The sequence below is a fragment of the Patiria miniata genome, unplaced genomic scaffold (assembly GCF_015706575.1).
Source record: "Patiria miniata isolate m_02_andy unplaced genomic scaffold, ASM1570657v1 HiC_scaffold_3, whole genome shotgun sequence".
Taxonomy (NCBI): Eukaryota; Metazoa; Echinodermata; class Asteroidea; order Valvatida; family Asterinidae; genus Patiria; species Patiria miniata.
The window spans coordinates 13,138,244-13,153,090 of record NW_024037069.1 but is presented as its reverse complement, the minus strand read 5'-3'; the positions used below and the strand labels follow the sequence as shown (position 1 = coordinate 13,153,090).

The 14,847-nt window shown below is 41.2% G+C and overlaps 1 protein-coding gene across 3 annotated transcripts in view; it reads left to right on the top strand.

Moving 5' to 3' along the window:
- Positions 1-3,596: 3,596 nt before the first annotated feature.
- Positions 3,597-14,847, top strand: part of LOC119738147 (endosome/lysosome-associated apoptosis and autophagy regulator family member 2-like) — a 33,237-nt gene continuing 21,986 nt past the window's right edge. For 2 of the 3 annotated variants that reach the window (XM_038212893.1, XM_038212892.1), the window contains exons 1-5: positions 3,598-3,980; positions 7,446-7,569; positions 11,123-11,324; positions 12,043-12,190; positions 12,429-12,512. In XM_038212893.1, the coding sequence (XP_038068821.1) occupies positions 3,816-3,980; positions 7,446-7,569; positions 11,123-11,324; positions 12,043-12,190; positions 12,429-12,512 (723 nt within the window). In that variant the 5' untranslated portion in view covers positions 3,598-3,815. Of the gene's footprint in view, positions 3,981-7,445; positions 7,570-11,122; positions 11,325-12,042; positions 12,191-12,428; positions 12,513-14,847 lie in introns of all 3 variants that reach the window. The other variant, XM_038212894.1, reaches the window with a different exon arrangement.

Below are 14,847 nucleotides of genomic sequence, written 5' to 3'. Positions count from 1 at the left end.
TAGCTCAAACTCCAAAATGACACAGGGAACATATCTTTAATTAATAACAACGAATATTAAAAAAAATATTGAGTATTTTTTTGTTCAGACTTACTTTAATTTACACCTGTTTCTGCATATTTCGAAAAAATCAGTAATTGAACGGAGCCCTCTCCGTAACCAATGTCTGATATATCAGACAATGCGTAAAAGTTATGTGACCCTGCGCTGCGCGGCAACCAATCGGGGTCGACTTAAGAATTTGTGACGTCATTTGACTCATTTCGATTATTTGGTCAATTTGGTTGACATATTTTGTAATACGGAAGACCTGTGCGCCTGCTGAATATCATAATCTCGAGGTCAAGACGCAGTCTTGTTTTGCATAAGTAATCGCCGAATCTGTTCGCATATCATAAACCCTTCCAGCAAAGGTCTAGATTCCATAGACTGTACATCTGAGAGGGGGGGGGGGGGAATCGGGTGTCGGACGCTTCGCCCCATTTCCACGTCGCCCCATGTCACTTCGCCCCTAACCACTTCGCCCCATCCCCACTTCGCCCCATCCCCACATCGCCCCATCTCCGCTTCGCCCCATCTCCGCTTCGCCCCATCCCCACTTCGCCCCATCCCCGCTTCGCCCCATCCCCACTTCGCCCCATCCCCACTTCGCCCCATGTAGTATGAAAAAGGTGAAGGCTAGGGGTGCAGACCAAATAAACTGCCAAAGACCCCAGATAATAAATGCTCCCAATTCTAGAAACTTAGGAAAAATACAAACTCTCTGATGAGGTGCTCGAGACACAGATGAGAGAAATGATGGCTCTATCCCATTCAGAGACGCCTCTCCTATTGGCTTGTGAATCATCAGCCGCTGGAAGGGTTTCGATCCAACTCGGACCCAAACCAAGTCGGACCCATGCCAACTCGGACCCATGCCAACTCGGACCCACTACCAACTCGGACCCACGCCAACTCGGACCCACTACCAACTCGGACCCACTACCAACTCGGACCCACTACCAACTCGGACCCACAACCAACTCGGACCCACTACCAACTCGGACCCATGCATGACCAACTCGGACCCATCGTTAACAATCATTCGACAGCGTTTTCAATCATTCGACAATTTCATAAAGTCTGTCCACTTATCTGTTAATACAGTGATGCTGTTAAGCATAAATTTTCATTGTAGTTGTCAGGTAAAATAGCTGTATTGCAGCAGTTTGTCATTGTAAAGTGCATTGATATGCTATTTTGAAATGCGCTTTAAAAGTTTAATTAATTATTAATTTTTATTATTTGTTTCCATTGAAACATATTGCGCTTTAACCAAAAGTAATTAAAATTAAAGTTTAACCAGTTATTCATTTTCATATTTGACATCGTTCACGCCATCTTGCTCAATTTAACAGCAATTTAATTCATTTTTAATTCAAACCAGTGTTGTGGGTCTCGAGACCGGTCTCGAGACCACTTTTTGCTGGTCTCGGTCTCGGAAGCTGTGGTCTCGGTCTTGGGCCCAACTGGGATAAACTGCAATAGGACGTTTGCGATAATGCCCCCCTCCCTTCCCCATGATATTCTGATGCCCCCTCTGGCCCCACTAAGAAAATCCTAGCTACGCCACTGGGTGGGACTCGTGTCATGGTGTCACTGCCAACACTATTGTGCAAAAGTGAATGTGATCTGCTGGAAAATATTGACGACTTAATACAACAGAAAAAAAACAAGCAAACAAACTTGTGCTAACTCCATGAGCATCCCTTGTGCCTACTTTGTTCTTTGCAAAATGCCATAATTCAGGTTGTTGACGCGCCCAAGCAGGTGTCCATCATGGTTGAATGTTCCCGAGTCAGATTAGTCTTTCTAATTAGCAATTATCTATCATACACTTCGATCTTTGCAGCGGTAACCTTTTTACCCGCTTCACTGAACTGATCAAGGGTTGCCGATACTGCCGAATGAACTTGCCGCTGTTTGTGTGTGAACCGGGGACCGCGCGTTGGTTCAACCGCGAAGATTAATCTCTTGGCGTTGGTGATCAGCGCTATGAATGGGGGAGAATGATTGACAGATCAATGTTACTGCATGCATTGTGTTTGACATTTTCGAACTGCATTCCTAATTTCCTTAACTTGATGATTACCTTTCTGTGACATATTGAAATCCTTCATTGGGTGTGATTTAATTTGGTTTATATATTTGGCACACACACAAAAAGCAGATGAAAAAGGAAAAACATTGCACATAGATATCCATTTCTTCATGTGAATCAGTAATAAGAGAGCAAAACCAACGAAGTATGATCAAACAACAAAACTAAAAGCCCCATTCTGACCAATATAATTACAGAATATCTTCACTATATAAGCACTGTAACATTAAGATGACCTATAAATATAATCTCTGAAACTAATGATAAAGTCATTGTTGGGTCCGAGTTGGTCGTGCTTGGGTCCGAGTTGGTAGTGGGTCCGAGTTGGTCTTGGGTCCGAGTTGGTAGTGGGTCCGAGTTGGTCTTGGGTCCGAGTTGGTAGTGGGTCCGAGTTGGTATTGGGTCCGAGTTGGCGTGGGTCCGAGTTGGCGTGGGTCCGACTTGGCATGGGTCCGACTTGGTTTGGGTCCGAGTTGACCTGATACCGCTGGAAGCGGCTGGATTCAAAAGAATCCGTAGGTATGGGTCAGTGAGTTAAAAGGAACTCACTGCCTTGAGGAAAATGTTCCGTCAAAATTTGTCTGATATGTGACACTTACAACTTCATTTAGATGAGATTGGTTCCTCCAAGAGTGAAATTAGGATGTCAAAGGTATTGTCGTTCTCAGATAAGTGGGAGACGGGTTGGTATAGCCGGGTTGGGAACCGTAAAAGTTGGATCTTTTACTTCAAGCTTTTTTCTTGGTAGGGGAGAGCCTAGCTTGAAAGGTTGGTTATGAATTGTTCATTTGGTGATGGGCTAATTCTTTCCGTTGGTTAGCAATTAGTGAATCTGTTGAAATTGTTTTTTAAGCCAAAAAAATAGATGAGATTTTTTTTTACGTGTAACGGCTGGGGCGAAGTGGGGATGGGGCGAAGTGGGGATGGGGCGAAGTGGGAATGGGGCGAAGTGGAAATGGGGCGAAGTGGAAATGGGGCCATTGATCTCCATATACACAGATGGAGATCAATGGATGGGGCGATGTGGGAATGGGGCGAAGTGGGGATGGGGCGAAGTGGTTAGGGGCGAAGTGACATGGGGCGACGTGGAAATGGGGCGAAGTGTCCGACATTCTCATATATCAGCGTCTTCGGTTTTAAACCTTGGCCTTGTCGGAAATCTTGCCTTTTTTCTAGGCCGGGGGTTGCATGGGGTTGAACTATAGAACAAACCAAGGCCTTCCAGCATCGATTCTCCTCTCTGAAAAAAAAAATACCTAGGAGTAGGAAACAAAGTGAATGCTGGGTAATTACGTGTCGAAAGGCAAAAACGTGTGTGAAATATTCAGAATACGACGTCACAGCATTAAACAACCAATCACAGTTTAGTGTTCACAGAGCTCCGACCTACACCGAGGGCGCTATTGTTTATCCGTTTGTGCTGGGGACGAGTAAACATTCCTAATAATTAATCATGCATGTTAGCTTCGAGCTCCGGGGTGAAGGTTGAGAATTATTAATTGTACGCACTGCAATGCTGCAGCTGAACTTGCAATTTTGCAGAGGTTTAAATCCCGATTTCAACCAAAAACATAGTACTTCAACTTCTTAAATCACACTAGTCTGCATCTGGATAGAAATCTGTCGCAGAGAGAGACCCACTGTGCCGTCGTTTGGCTGCTAAAGACCGAAAAACATGGCACAGATTGTACGAAGTGGGACCAGCCGGCAGCGGCCATGTTATCGTCGTACACTCCTTGGACTTATGTGCTTTGTGTTCTGTATCTCGCATCAATTCGTTCACGCAGAGCCTGTTTCGGAGGAAAAAAGAGGGAAGCAAATACTGCCTACATGCACAATGGTAAGTAGGTTTTTGTGTACATTATAGATGAATAGTATAATTTTAGGGGAGAGGGGTTGATTTGATTTTTGTCAACAGTGTTTTTGTAAATTGTATTACATTTTTAAATGGCATTTTTTTGCAGCTTTAATTAAAGTGAAGGCTGTGCGAGTTTTTTATTTTTATGATTAAAACCAGTAGTAGTAAAGTGTAGTTAGTTTTATTTAGGACATCTAGCAATTTTATGAGTTCCGTTCAAATATGACTTTTACAAATGACTGTCTAGTGTTACTGTAAATGTAATCCGGTAATCAGTGATGATAGTAAATTTGATTCGAAATATGTAAAATTGAAGTATGACTATTATTTTGCGCTGATGGTTGAAGGTTTTTGAAAATGAAATTGATGAATTTAAAAATCCGCAGGACAATCCATGATGTTTTTTTAAAGCCAAATTAAAGCATTTCTAAGTCTTACAATGTTTTTCAGTCTTGAACGTATTTTCTGTGACATTTGCACAATGATTGATGCTGACCACATAGATGTAGTCACTCATTGATCAAAATAGCCCCCGAAATGAAATTACTCATCCTTTTTGAAAAAAATAGGGGAAAGAATGTTGCAACATTTTTTTTCTTCATACATGTATATCATCTCAATGGTCAGTCATTGCAAATACGTTGATAATGATATGAATCTGGGACTGAGAAACATTTCCAGTTTTGTTAGGAAATACTTTAACTTTCTTGACTCTCCACAGACGTTCTACACAACTGCTGAAGTGGCTTCTGCTGTCAGGATACTACATTCTTTCCCAAATAGGTCACACAAAAAATGTTGGAAAGATTTCCATACCTGGACATCACTTGTCACCTTGTGCACAAACCCTATGAGGCTGGTGTTTACCAGTTAATGCTTCAGTATTTTCCCTGCTAAATTTGACTTTTTAGGACCTAATATCACTTTCTGATTGATCAGCGAAGGTCAGGTAATACTATGGGAATCTTTTTTCTTCTTCTCTAGTTCCTGTGGTAGGATGGCTCTTTGGAGGTGCTAGTCACCTGTTCAATCTTGCCGCTCACTGGCTTGTAAGATAATATATCAGCCAGTGGAGAAGTTTAATAAAATAAAATAAAATAAAAATAAAATAAAATAAAAATGTAGGATTTTAGTACAAGAATCTACAAATCACCTTGAAATTTGCAAACTTTGCAAAGAATGTCTGGGGAACCTGCAAGTCCTGTAGATACAATTTCATTTGAAGCTGAGTTCATGAATGTGGGTTGGCATTGGCATTGTTAAATTTTGCACAAAGGCATCCTGAAAAAGTTACAACAGATAGTACAATTGTACTACCCCAGGTTGATGGATAAGGTCATAGTATTTTTGTGAACCAACCAAAGCAAGCGTTAAGCAGTACCCTCTGTGAATGCTTACTGGACCATATCGTTGTTGGAAAAGTGAGAAAAAACAGACTTAAGCATTGTGTTCCCTGGTTTGCATACAATGGCCTTTCTGGGTACTCTGTACTTCCTGTGCTTGGGGTTTTAATATCTAGACTCTCGCAAATTGGTTTAGGAATAATGAATATGAAGCAATGATATATGGCTATACATGAACAAACACAAAGACTATTACATGGATTAGACTAAATTTGCATGATTGAAATCGAATGTTGCATCGCTTAGCGCTAGATGAACAGTACCAACAGATTATACATGTATAGACAAATATAATAATGTATCTAATGCAGGCGTGTTTCATGTAACCAGAGAATAATGTTGTTGGGGTATATTTTGAGCCCCTTTTGGTTGTAAAACTTTGAGAAATGTGGTACTATATTTTGCATTTTGCAAACACACTTTATTTTTTTATAAGTCCTTTCTTAGACCCTGGTCCCAACAAGTATTCAAGAACTAGTAATGTACAATGTAGGCTAGATGATCTATTTTTCAGATGTCTATTTTTCCAGATTCATTTGCACACGTTTGCGTATCAATATTTCAACATGAAATTTCACAAAAATTAGACATCTGAAAAAGGCAGCACTTTCTGATTAGCCTATAAAGAGGGTGATTATGCTTCTAAAGCAAAAAAAACCTACAAACTAAGCCTAAATGTGAAAATCAAAATTTGGCAAAGTGCGACACGTTTTTGTACATGTGGATGTGTGGCCTATGTTTACGGAGGCAGTCCAGTAAATTGGCCACATTTATGGGGCTAAATGTAGGCCTGCAGTTGTCTGGTTGTACGCTAGTACCCTGTACATTACAACAACATGTTTATTCTTTGTTATTAAAATATAAATGATATACATGGCATATTTTTTTTTTCAACAACATTAAAATAAAGAGTCAATTATATGGGTTCACGAAGATGCACATTTGACTTGGACATGTTGAAAATGTAACAAAACATTTACTGTATTATGTTGACATCTTTTGAAATCAATCATGCTGAAGGACAAGACTAATGCTGAAATCTATTGCTCTAGATTTCATTATCAAATAAACTCACAAAGGGAATCTGACTAGGTCCATTATTCATTTTTTCAAAGTTAAACAAAGAATTTAACTGGAGCGGGGTTTGAACCTGTGACCTCCAGATTGCCGTTCCGGTGCTCTACCAACTGAGCTATCCAGCCCTATGTTGGCGGTTCCCCAAATTCTTCAAGCTTAAGATCTAGACCTAATTAAGATCTGATGAAGTCATTAGATTGCAATCCAATGCGGAAGTCAAATGCTAAATGACTTACTCTGTTCTTTTTCTAAATTCTATTCTGCCTTATTTTTGGCTGACAGCTTTGATTGGCCTTGCCCTTTTATTTGGCACTATCTATTAACCCTAACCGCCCTGAATGCAGGATTTTGCAGGATTCAGGCATTGGTCACTCCTCCAAGGACCATATTCAAGAAATTACAGGATTGAGCTATATGCTATTTTTCCATGAGGCCAATTGGAGGATTTTGCAGGATTGAGGCTACATCCTACAATGTAGTAAAAAGGCCTAGGGAGTTAGGGTTAGCAAAAAAGTTCATTGGAATAAGCAGGCATGAAATGTCCCCGTTTTTGTCTGAAATCAGACTTTTTGAATCTGAGAGTAGGACATTAGTGGAATGTGGCGACCAGAATTAGAAGCTTTACTGTGGTGGTGTCATGCTCACCCGCATGCTGCACACGTTCTTAAAGGCGATGTGTACATGCATATTGGTATTCCTATTGGTTGAAGGAGCCCGGAGTGCGTGTGTACTACCTGAGCACGACTCGCGTGAGCCTAGTGCCACCGCAGAAAAAGCTGCTGCTGGATTTGTCTATACATGTAGAAGCAATACATCTTTCAGGCAGGTGTTCCATCCAAATTTCAGACTTTTTTTCAAATTGGCAATCTCCTTCCTGACTTAGTCCAGTCAGTGTTCCTCTGGGTATTTTGAGCCCTGCATGAGATTATCAGTGATAATTTCTCTTTGTCCATATTGTTTTTAATAGGAGCAATTCCACTATGAGTATACTGAATGTGACAAGAATGGAGTCCGGTGGCGTGTTTCTGTTCCCTATCCAGACACATGTACAGGCGGTGCGCCAGAACCTCCGACACGTGCTGTTGACTGCAGTGAGTACTTTTATTTGATGCATTTCAGCTCCCCCCTCAGCCTAACAAAAATAAATAAAGAAGCTTTTGCTACAATGTTTTTTTTTTTTCGTACAATATTAACATAGATTTGTTTAGGAGTTCAGCTGAAGTACATGTAGGCACCTGCTAATTACAATGAAACCAAAAATATGCAATTTCTTTTAATAATGTAGATGTGCTTTGCTCAGAAACTGAAGACAAAAACGTCTAAACAATTTTGAACTTAGAAAATTCATTATGCTAAGTACATTGTACAGGCAAGCTTTTCACATTGTATCCATTTTTCCCCCTTCTGCTATGGTTTTTCATCTATGTAAATGTACATTGTAGTCGTGTGGCTTTTACAAGAGACAATTGTGAAGTTTTCAGGGCTTAAATTTGCAGTAAATAAAGAAGCCAACCGACCATAAAGCCATAGATTACTTACCTTGTTTATATCCAGGGCTGTCTTTTTGTTTGTTTTTTAGTTTCAGTCTGCAGTGCAAACATTTTACGGACGCAGTCATTCAGTTAGTGGGAAAATTACATACATGTACATGTACCAAGTGAACAGCAAGGGGTTGGCTAGGGATTGTCCTAATTTTACACGCATTTAAGGGCCCACGCAATGTAATTGTTTTGCAATCCTTGAAAATGCACCGTTGTGTCCCATTTAGCCTTATTTTTCAATTTTCAAGGGTATTTTGATGCCTTTTGGGGTTTTATGCCAATGCAAATTATATTCATGAGCAGAAGTGCGATCTCGTTTCAGGCAGAAACCTCTATGTTTCAGTACCAAAAACTGCCGGAATTTTCAATATATTGCAGATTAAGATATTTTTGCTGATTTCTTTCGTCTCACGAGGTGAACAACTCAACCTGTGCGGTCAACCTGAGCTTCTTGCTGCTCGAGCTAAAAAGATTTTAACCAGCCAATGAAATCTGTTTTAAAATGTTTTCGTGCAAACATTCAAAAGCCTGCTGGCGTTTCTCCCCTTTTTTTTAATCACGCGACCGACAAACAAGAATAATGTGCTTTCATTGGCTTTCAGTATGATCTCAAAACATGATAGATATGCCTCACGGCCTCACTAGGCAGAAAACTGAGCAAAAATTCACCACGCTCGGTGAGTTTCGTGCTGAGCAAACAGCCTCAAATGACTTTTTGCTCAGCACGTAGCCCCTGTGTGTAGCAGGCTTACGAAAAAGTCATTTCATAGACCTTTAATTAAGCATTGTTCAGTGGAGCATTGTTCCTTTGTTCCACTGTTGAAGTACTGGTATATTAAAAGGCAACCATATGGTCATATATACTTAATATGCACACAAAGAAGCATGTAACTCCTTGTGTACACATGTAGACAGAAGCAATTAAATATTGTTGAACTGAATTGTTGTGAATAGCTGACATACTGCAGAATTCAGTTTCTGTCTGCAGTCAAACATATTGTTCACTCATTCAGGATTCAGTTTTGTATTTTTAATATTTTCCTTGATTATACATGTAGACGTGCCATTTAGATGTGCAGAAATCAAACCTACATTTAAGCATCATGCTTCTTTTGAATATAATAATTTTTGCACTTCTTCTTTTAGTTTTTATTAATTAACATAGGTTGACCATGTATTAGGCAGTATTTAGTAAGTTAAATTATTAATCATTCATGAAACAAAATGCAGAATTTCAATATGACTCCCCAATGAAGGTTTACATTATATTATTTTTTAATGGCGTTGATAAGTCCAGATGGTCTCATAATGATGACTCATCGATACACACGTACACGTACATCGTACATGTTGGCATATTGTAGATTCTGTTCAGTGTCCCACACATGTTTAGTCCTTGTGTAATTTTATTCATTATGTCTGCATCTGTGACTGAGACCATCATCTCTGATCATTCGTCTTTATATTATAATCACAGCATATAGTTGAAACTAATCTTCTAACATGTAGTTTAGTGTAAAAATGCATACATTTTTTCCATGTTCAGAAGTGATTGTTGGAAATAATGTTCACATAAAAGATGCCCATGTGTGTGTACATACAACATTGTGCATGTGTATAATGTATATGTGTACATGTACATGTACATACAATTTGGTAATTTATTTTAATTTTTATACATGCACCCTAACTGCCCTGAATCCTTCAAAATCCTGGAGGAATTTGGAGGATTGAGGTTACATGGCAAACGTGTGTTACTGATTTCGTAGGATGCACTTTGTCAAGGTCTTGGGCCAGACCTTGTGTTGTTTTGCTCAGCCATGTATACATGTGTAAATATAGGCCTGGATTATGCTTGAAATCCTCCGTACTGCTCCAGGATGTCACTGGCCAAGCCTCAACATATTGATAGTCACTGCCGCAGGATTTTGCAGGATTCAGGCAGTGGTCACCCCTCCATGGACCATATTCAAGGAGTAATGGAGGAATTTGCAGGACTATGGCTACATGTACATGTATATATGCTGTTTTTGCATGAGGCCAATTGGAGGATTTGCAGGATTGATGTTACATCCTAGCAAAAAGACCTAGGGAGTTAGGGTTAATAACCTGAATACACTGGTATACACTGAAATACAGTATACACTGCTCAACCCAAATTTCCATTAAACTTTTTTAAAATTCTACAGGTGGATGTACATGTATAATTTATACAAATTAACAAACAATATATGAAATCAAAAATCATCAGTGAATTTGTTCTGTGGAAACCATTTGCCCAATCATCGTGAACATTTTAGGTTTTTTTCTGACTCTATCTTTAAAACCCTAACCCTCTACCTGTAGTAGTTCCCCCTGACTACACTGCTAAAGCCAACAGAGTCCGATGGTTACTCATATGAATTTCCTGCTCAATCTAACACAGTCCCACACAATCCAACTTGCCAACTTGTTGGGTATAGGTACCTGAACATATAAAACGACTGGCATGCTCAATCAAACAGAATCAAACTGTAACTTTTTTTTTATTGTCTGCTGGATCCAACAGGATCCTGCTGGATCCAACAGGATCCAACTTGGAATGTTTACAGTTGCCCGCTAAATCCAACCTATTTCAACAGGAATATACATGTACAAGGGGTTTACTGCTCAATCCAACAGGACCCAACGGATATGTCAAATAGTTGGATCCTGTTGGATTGAGCAGGGTGAGGGAAGGTACTGATTTATCCAGTAGACTGAATTTGTTTTAAGAGCAAGGCTGTGGGGTGCTGTGGTCCAATAGTTAAAATGTTCGACTCGTGTACCGTGGTACACGGTACGAATCCTGACGAGGAGGTGCTTGAGCACTCGGACAAGGCATTTACAATTGCCTCTCTCCACCCAGGTGTAGTAAATGGGTACTTGATAGGAAGAAACTCCTTCAATGCTTGAGCGCCGTGATGGCAGCCGTGCTAAAGCCAGGGTAATAATAGAGCGCCAGGAACGTCACTTTGTGACGGACATGAGCGCTATACAAGAAGCCATTATTATTATTATTGTAAATGAAGATTTTGTTTTTATTTCGAAACTTTAATCTGTATCTCCTCCCTTCCCTTGACAGATTTCTCTTGTGGTCCTGGTGATTACCTGGACAAGGCTGACACCCAGCAGTGTCTCAAGTGCCAGCCTGGTAGCTTCTCGCTGGGCGGGGGAAAGCTCTTCCAAGATTGGTCTTCACTCCCCGAGGGCTTCACAGTCACCCAAGGCGAAGAAGAATATACTTCTCATTTAATGGATGACGACGAAGAAAAATCTTGCAACAAGTAAGTTTTTTTTTTTTTTTTTTTTTGACCCAGAGGACTAGCCTAGTGCTTGTCTCACTGTACTGATTCATTGACTGATTCATTGACAGATTCACTGACTGACTGGCTGTCACATGTGAAAAAAGGCAGACAGTGCTATCCTATACACTAAGGCCAACAAAAATGATAGTCGGTCTCTGGTCAGACCAAAGTTCCGGAATTGATGTCAATGGATGTGGCGATGCGTTTGTTTTTTTGTTTTTTGTTTTTTCAAGCTTGGATTGTACAGACAAGGTGGGTACTATTTTGCTTATTTGTGTCCTCATATACCTTGGTGTCCTCCATCATTTGCCTTGGTGCCCTCCATCATTTGGAGTCATGCTGTTCACGAAAATTTGAGGCGGTGCGGCAATAGAGGGCGCTGTTGTAGCTACCATGAAAAAGTTTTTAAAAAAAGGTGACAGGCATGATCAAAATCGACGCGCGCTGACTAGAGACCGACTTTATTTTTTTCGGGGGCCTAATTTGGTGACAGCCATTTTCTGAGGTGGCACCAGGCTCGCACTACTCAAGACAAATATTCCTTTGTTATTGTTCATCCACTGTTACTTGTAACTGGAGTTATGAATGGACTTGTGATAAGGTTACTTGTGACCGGACTTGTGATGGACTCACCTGTAGACATGTTGACATTTTGACGTGCCTTAAGTATGTATTCCTTTTTGTGTATGAATTTCAGTTCAATGTGGGAGCCAAAGGGTAATCACATTCGCTCGCCGGGCGACAACTGCATCTCAAAACTCATCTATGCTGCCAACCTCATGAAGGACGGTTACGTGGAGTTCACGTACTCCCTAGCAACAGACGACACCATCTTACATGTGTCGGTAAGCATGAGGAAAACATCGTCAACAGAAACAAATTGGGTGCCCTTGTTTGTCAAGATGACCCAAACAGTTGTGTTGTGGATAACCATTTTTTTTTTTAAGTGATACAGTTTAAGCACAGCTTTGTCTTTATAGCATATCTTTTTATCAAAAAGAAATTAGTCACGAAATGTTTCATGAGCCAGTGATGTTCTGTAGATGTATTTCACCCCAAGTTTTTTTTTCTTTTTTCTTGTAGGTGACCAATGAGAAATGTGAAGCAGATAAATCGGGTGACAGATGGCCAGACGAAACAGGTGAAGGCACATGGAGAACATACAAGGTACATTGAAGGATGAGTAGGCAAGGTGCATATGTGAGGCGCTCTGGCAAAATGCTACTGGGCAGAGGGCGAAATGAGGGTTTGCTGGTATAAGGAAAGAGAATAAAATTCTCCTTACAATGCTGTTTGTTGCACTTCAGTTTGACATTCCGTTAACAAGTTATGGCTGTACAATGTATAAAGTTCACATTTGTTGACGATTTATCGGTGAAAAAGGCATTTAAAGTTTCCAGTTTTGTAGCCGTGCAAAAGAAAGATGCCAATATTTTTCCTTAAAACACTTTTATTCCATGGTTTTTGTACTATTTGTTTAAAAAATATGTGAAGTGGACATATCAAAGATTACAAAAACTATTAAATCCAAAATCACCCCCTTCAGTTTTTTTTGAAATTTTTTTCTAAATTTTTTTAAAAATGTTTCTCCACTACGGCCTGTGCCCAGTTCCATCGTATTTTGCCAGAAGGCTTCACATATCTATACTCTGCATGTAGTCTGTACATATTAACAGGTGTCAGCTGCATTTGTTTATGCTCCACAGACAGTTCAGATCAAGTTCAGGAATGAATGCAAAGTGTAGTGTTTTCCGGGCTACGGCTACGCGTATCATCAGCTTGTTCCCATGAAATTGTAATGGTGGTAGACCTAGCCAGTAGCCCTAGCCAAGTCATTTGGCCGTAGCCGAACAGCGGCAAGCCTGTTAATACTCTGCTATCTATATATATAAGAGAGAGTTTAACTCGGCCTCCGAGACGATGTTTGCTCATGAAAGGATCCGAGACCGCGGGCTCCCGCGGCGCCAAAATCGCTCCACGTCCGTGGAAAAATGCGGAGGGTGTCTTCCGCCGGGTCGGACACTTCGGGTCGTCCTGATTTTCCCGTACGGACCGGCGATCCTTTTCGTCTATTTTTCGTGACTGCATTTTGCGCAGGAATTTTCCGTCGTGTGCGCTTTCACGTTGACTGCCTGGCCGCCCCCTGTGCTGGCTTTTCTGCGAGTCTAGACTGTGCGAGGTGAGCGAGGTCAACGTAGGGGTTTCGTTTACGTGTTCTACTCGGCCGTTCGGCAAAAGCGTTCACCAAATTGTGTTATGGGGTGACCTTGGTAAAATATTTTTTCTCCATGGTGCGTGGCCACCGAGTGTCCCTATTTTTTCATATGCTTCGCTTGCCGCCCCTGCGCCGAGTGCAACGAATACTCAGAAGGACTACACATTAAGTATGCCTTGCGCGGTCTGACCAATCGAAAGTCTACACTGCGTAGTATATCCGGGCTATGCAAAACTGTCGATGGCAACGCGTACTGCAGCCTGCTCCACACCCTGGAAACGAGGTTGGGTCTACGGTGCTCGCTATTTGCATGATTTGAAGCACAAGCATGTGAGTGACGTGTATAGTGCTCTGTTGCTTCCATCGTGTGTTAGGTTAATACAGCTCCATGCTTCCACCAAGGCTGAGCGTTGTGAGTTCGCTGCCCGCCACAGTGTTGCGTTATAATTTCGGGGGCCTGTCTGGGATCAACGAAGGATCGATGCATTGCTTCAAACATCGCGATCTTAAACGCAGTCACACAAAAAATCAACGAAAATGTGTCCGATCCGGCGGAAGACACCCTCTACATTTTTCCACGGACGTGGAGCGATTTTGGCGTCGCGAAAGACCGCGGTCTCAGATCGTTTCAGGAGCAAACATTTCTCGGAGGCCGAGTAAAATTTGCTATTAACTTATATAGATGGTTGACCCAAGTTGAATAACAGTTGACTCGACAAGTTCCTCGCAGACAGTCTCGCAAATTGTAAGACGTTCAAGTTTACGTTTGTTGAAGAGTCCAATATACTGAAACTTAATTATGACCTTCTTAATCAGCCTTCGCCTGTGTACTACGGCAAGCCTTTCAAGTACGTTTTCTCACAAATGCCACTGCCTCACAAAATGCCAATTTAACAGACCAAAGGGAACATTTACAGACTGTTGCCATGGTACATAATTATCATGGGCGTCAATCGGTGGGGGACGGGGAACCCCTCCACCCCCCCCCCCCCCCATTTTAAAGCGGTGGAGACTTTTTTGGTCCCCCCCCCCACACTTTTCTTCCCCGAATAAAAATTGTAGCTACTACATGTATAATGATTCCATTACTCAGAATAGCTGATTCAATGACACCAAACTCGAAAATGATGTTTAAAAGATGATCTTCGTTTTCCAAATGCGACTGCCTCACAAAAAGCCAATTTAACAGACCAATGGCAACATTTACAGACAGTTGCCATGGTACATAATTATCATGTGCGTAAATCGACGGGGGACAGGGGAACCCCCCCCCCCCCCACACACACA